Source organism: Notothenia coriiceps, unplaced genomic scaffold (assembly GCF_000735185.1).
Source record: "Notothenia coriiceps isolate Sejong01 unplaced genomic scaffold, NC01 NC01_scaffold00006935, whole genome shotgun sequence".
In the NCBI taxonomy this organism is placed as follows: domain Eukaryota; kingdom Metazoa; phylum Chordata; class Actinopteri; order Perciformes; family Nototheniidae; genus Notothenia; species Notothenia coriiceps.
The window spans coordinates 1-2,673 of NW_011339636.1; the positions used below are offsets into that span (position 1 = coordinate 1).

Sequence of the window (2,673 nt, forward strand, 5' to 3'; positions counted from 1 at the left end):
TTAACAACGTGTCAAGTGTTCTGAATTGACCAATCAGAATCGAGTATTCAACTAAAGCCATGTAATAAATATAATTAACAAACCACTGATGAGCTGATATCCAGTTCTATCACCAAAAGAAAAAGGTTGCTTGGTCTACTTACCAAAATATTTTAAATTTCTTGTGTATTCGACTGCTATTGATTTTGCCTCTGTTACAAAACATCTTTTCTGTTATTGTATAAAGTTAATGAACATTGTATAAGATGGACAATGAGAAGGGGAAGGTTTCAATGTATACTGTTCCCTTATTGCAAATGTTTACTATTCCCTGTAACTGCAAGTCTATTTCAATGTCACTAGTAAAATCTTCTCAACTGTCTTCTAAATAAAGAATTGTAACCAGTACAGAAAAATAAACCTAACCTGATGTTACCTTAAAAATGTAAACGTGTCGCCCTTTGTTTCCGTGCAGATCCTCTACCTGTAGTGCACATGGTTTCGTCCAGAGAGCACGACTGGACGGAGCAGGAGATCTCCGTGGAGTCCAGCCCAACCATCATCTACCAGGAGGTTTCCGCTGCGGAGGCTCAGTCTGCAACCTCCACCATCAAAGCCCTGCTGGAGCTGCAGCAGACCTCGGGTGAGGGGGTGGGGGGGCTGACTGCAGCAGAGAGAAACATGCACTGTGGGGAACACTTACAAAGGATTTGGCTCCAAGTGAAGTCACATTCTGTATAAGATAAGTAAGGGATCATGTGCAGCGTCGGGCTCCCTGATCAGCCTGTCGAGTTTTCCCCATAATGACCAAGTCGCTGCACATTATCCCGCTTATTACACGGCCAGATACTAAACAACGACTTCCAATATTAATTGAAATTATTAAAATTATCGTATTTATTCCACTAAGAAAAAAAAACTCTGTTCCATGGCGCACCAACGGTTGAAACTCCGACCACAACAACTTTACAGCAGCACTGTCCAACTCTGTTTACAGTTTCTGATCCACTAACGAGTCCTTAAAGGTCCCATGTCATGGCCATTTCTACTGATCATACTTCCATTGTTGAGGTCTACTACAATACATTTACATTGTTCAATGTTCCAAACTCACATTGGTTTCTCATACAGCATCTCTGTATAGTATGTGTATTCACTCTCTGTCCTACACGGCTTGTTGGAGCTCCTGCCACCCCCCCCCCCTCCCTATGAGCCCTCTGTGCTCTGATTGGTCAGCTAGCCCACTCTGTTCTGATGAGTCCACCCCCGTTACAGCGGAACATCAGTGATTATGTGTTACAATGGCGTTTGTTAGCAACCAGGAAATGACACCAGTAATGACAAACAGATGAGAATGCTGCGTGGAGTCTTGGTGCCGTGTTGGCGGGACGTTGCGCGGCTCGCTGCTGCGAGGAGCGGACAGTGTGAGCTGGGTTCATTTCCTGCTTGCTGTGTGGGGTCTGCGAGACAGTGAGACATCGCGAATGGACGCGGGAAGGGTTGATTTATCTGACGTCCAGCGCTCCGTCTTTTAACCATCTTTTCCTTTCTCTCCCTTGATCCTCCATAGCAACGGTCCTTATAGTCCTTGACAGCGGTCTGTACTACTATATTAACGTGTCACATGTTTTGAATTTACCAATCAGAATCGAGTATTCAACTAAGCCGTTTGTTTAAGTATAGTTACAAACAAAACTAAATGATTATTTGATGAAGAAGCAACATTCACATTTCCTTTATTTGTTTCTGTTTAACCTCATGATAAATTAAGTTTATAAAACATTTCCAGTGCACTTCTTCCCTTAGAACAACTACAATTCGTACCTCTCTGCTGGCTCTGTTTCTAATATTGTTGTCCCTCACTTATTAACCCTTAGTTTATCTTATCCTAAGCAGTGAAAGAAAAGGCAGAGGCCAAACCTCGTCAGCACACCATCGATCTGAGTCAGATGGCCGTTCCCCTCCAGCTGGTTCCGGAGAAGAAGCCGAGCCCCGAGTCCCCGAGACCCTCGTCCTCCTCCGAGGCTGAACCCAGCGCAGAGCACAGCATCGCAGGTACCAATCTGCTGCAGGACGCACTGTGTGAAATATATCAGAGGACACGGCAGAATCTCAAGAACTCAATGAATTTCCTTCTCTTTATTTAAGTATTTTTCAAACTGCTCTTGACTTTAAAAAACAAAGTTGATATTCTGTAAAAATTTAAATATTAGCCACAGCACAGACATTTTTTCCATCCTTATTCTATCAGTATATATTACTCAAAATAAAAACATAAAACATTATAGACTTTAAATATATAACTTAAATATATAACTTAAAGGTCACCTATCATGCTATTTGTAGGCAATAGGTCTCAGATATATAAAAATATATAAAAAACATGTCTATGAAGTGTTTTGCTCAAAATACCAAACAGATCACCCATTCTAGCCATGCCTCATATCCCTCTATTTCACTTCCTGTTTCTAAAGTGCTGATTTGGGGTATAAAGCTTTAAAAAAATAAAAAAGCAGGGGTCTGAGCTCATGTGGGACCCGGCAGCTACTGTCTAAACTAAATGCTGCCGTGATGAAACGCCATATCATGGATTATCAAGGATTATCTCTGAAACAGTATGGAGCTCAAAGGCTTTCTCTCTTGCCGGTTATACCACAAGGTGAGTTCCTTTTTACTTCCTGCTTCTTCACACAC

The 2,673-nt window shown here is 41.9% G+C and overlaps 1 protein-coding gene across 2 annotated transcripts; it reads left to right on the forward strand.

Moving 5' to 3' along the window:
* The first annotated feature begins 435 nt into the window (after positions 1-435).
* Positions 436-2,159, forward strand: LOC104943848 (protein EMSY-like). 2 transcript variants are annotated; one of them, XM_010769312.1, is made up of 2 exons: positions 436-622; positions 1,873-2,159. In XM_010769312.1, the coding sequence occupies exons 1-2, from the start codon at positions 475-477 to the stop codon at positions 2,124-2,126; spliced, it is 402 nt and encodes a 133-aa protein (XP_010767614.1). In that variant the 5' UTR covers positions 436-474; the 3' UTR covers positions 2,127-2,159. The 2 variants fall into 2 exon arrangements, with proteins under 2 accessions (XP_010767614.1, XP_010767615.1); XM_010769313.1 differs by having other exon boundaries at positions 1,876-2,159.
* Positions 2,160-2,673: the final 514 nt, after the last annotated feature.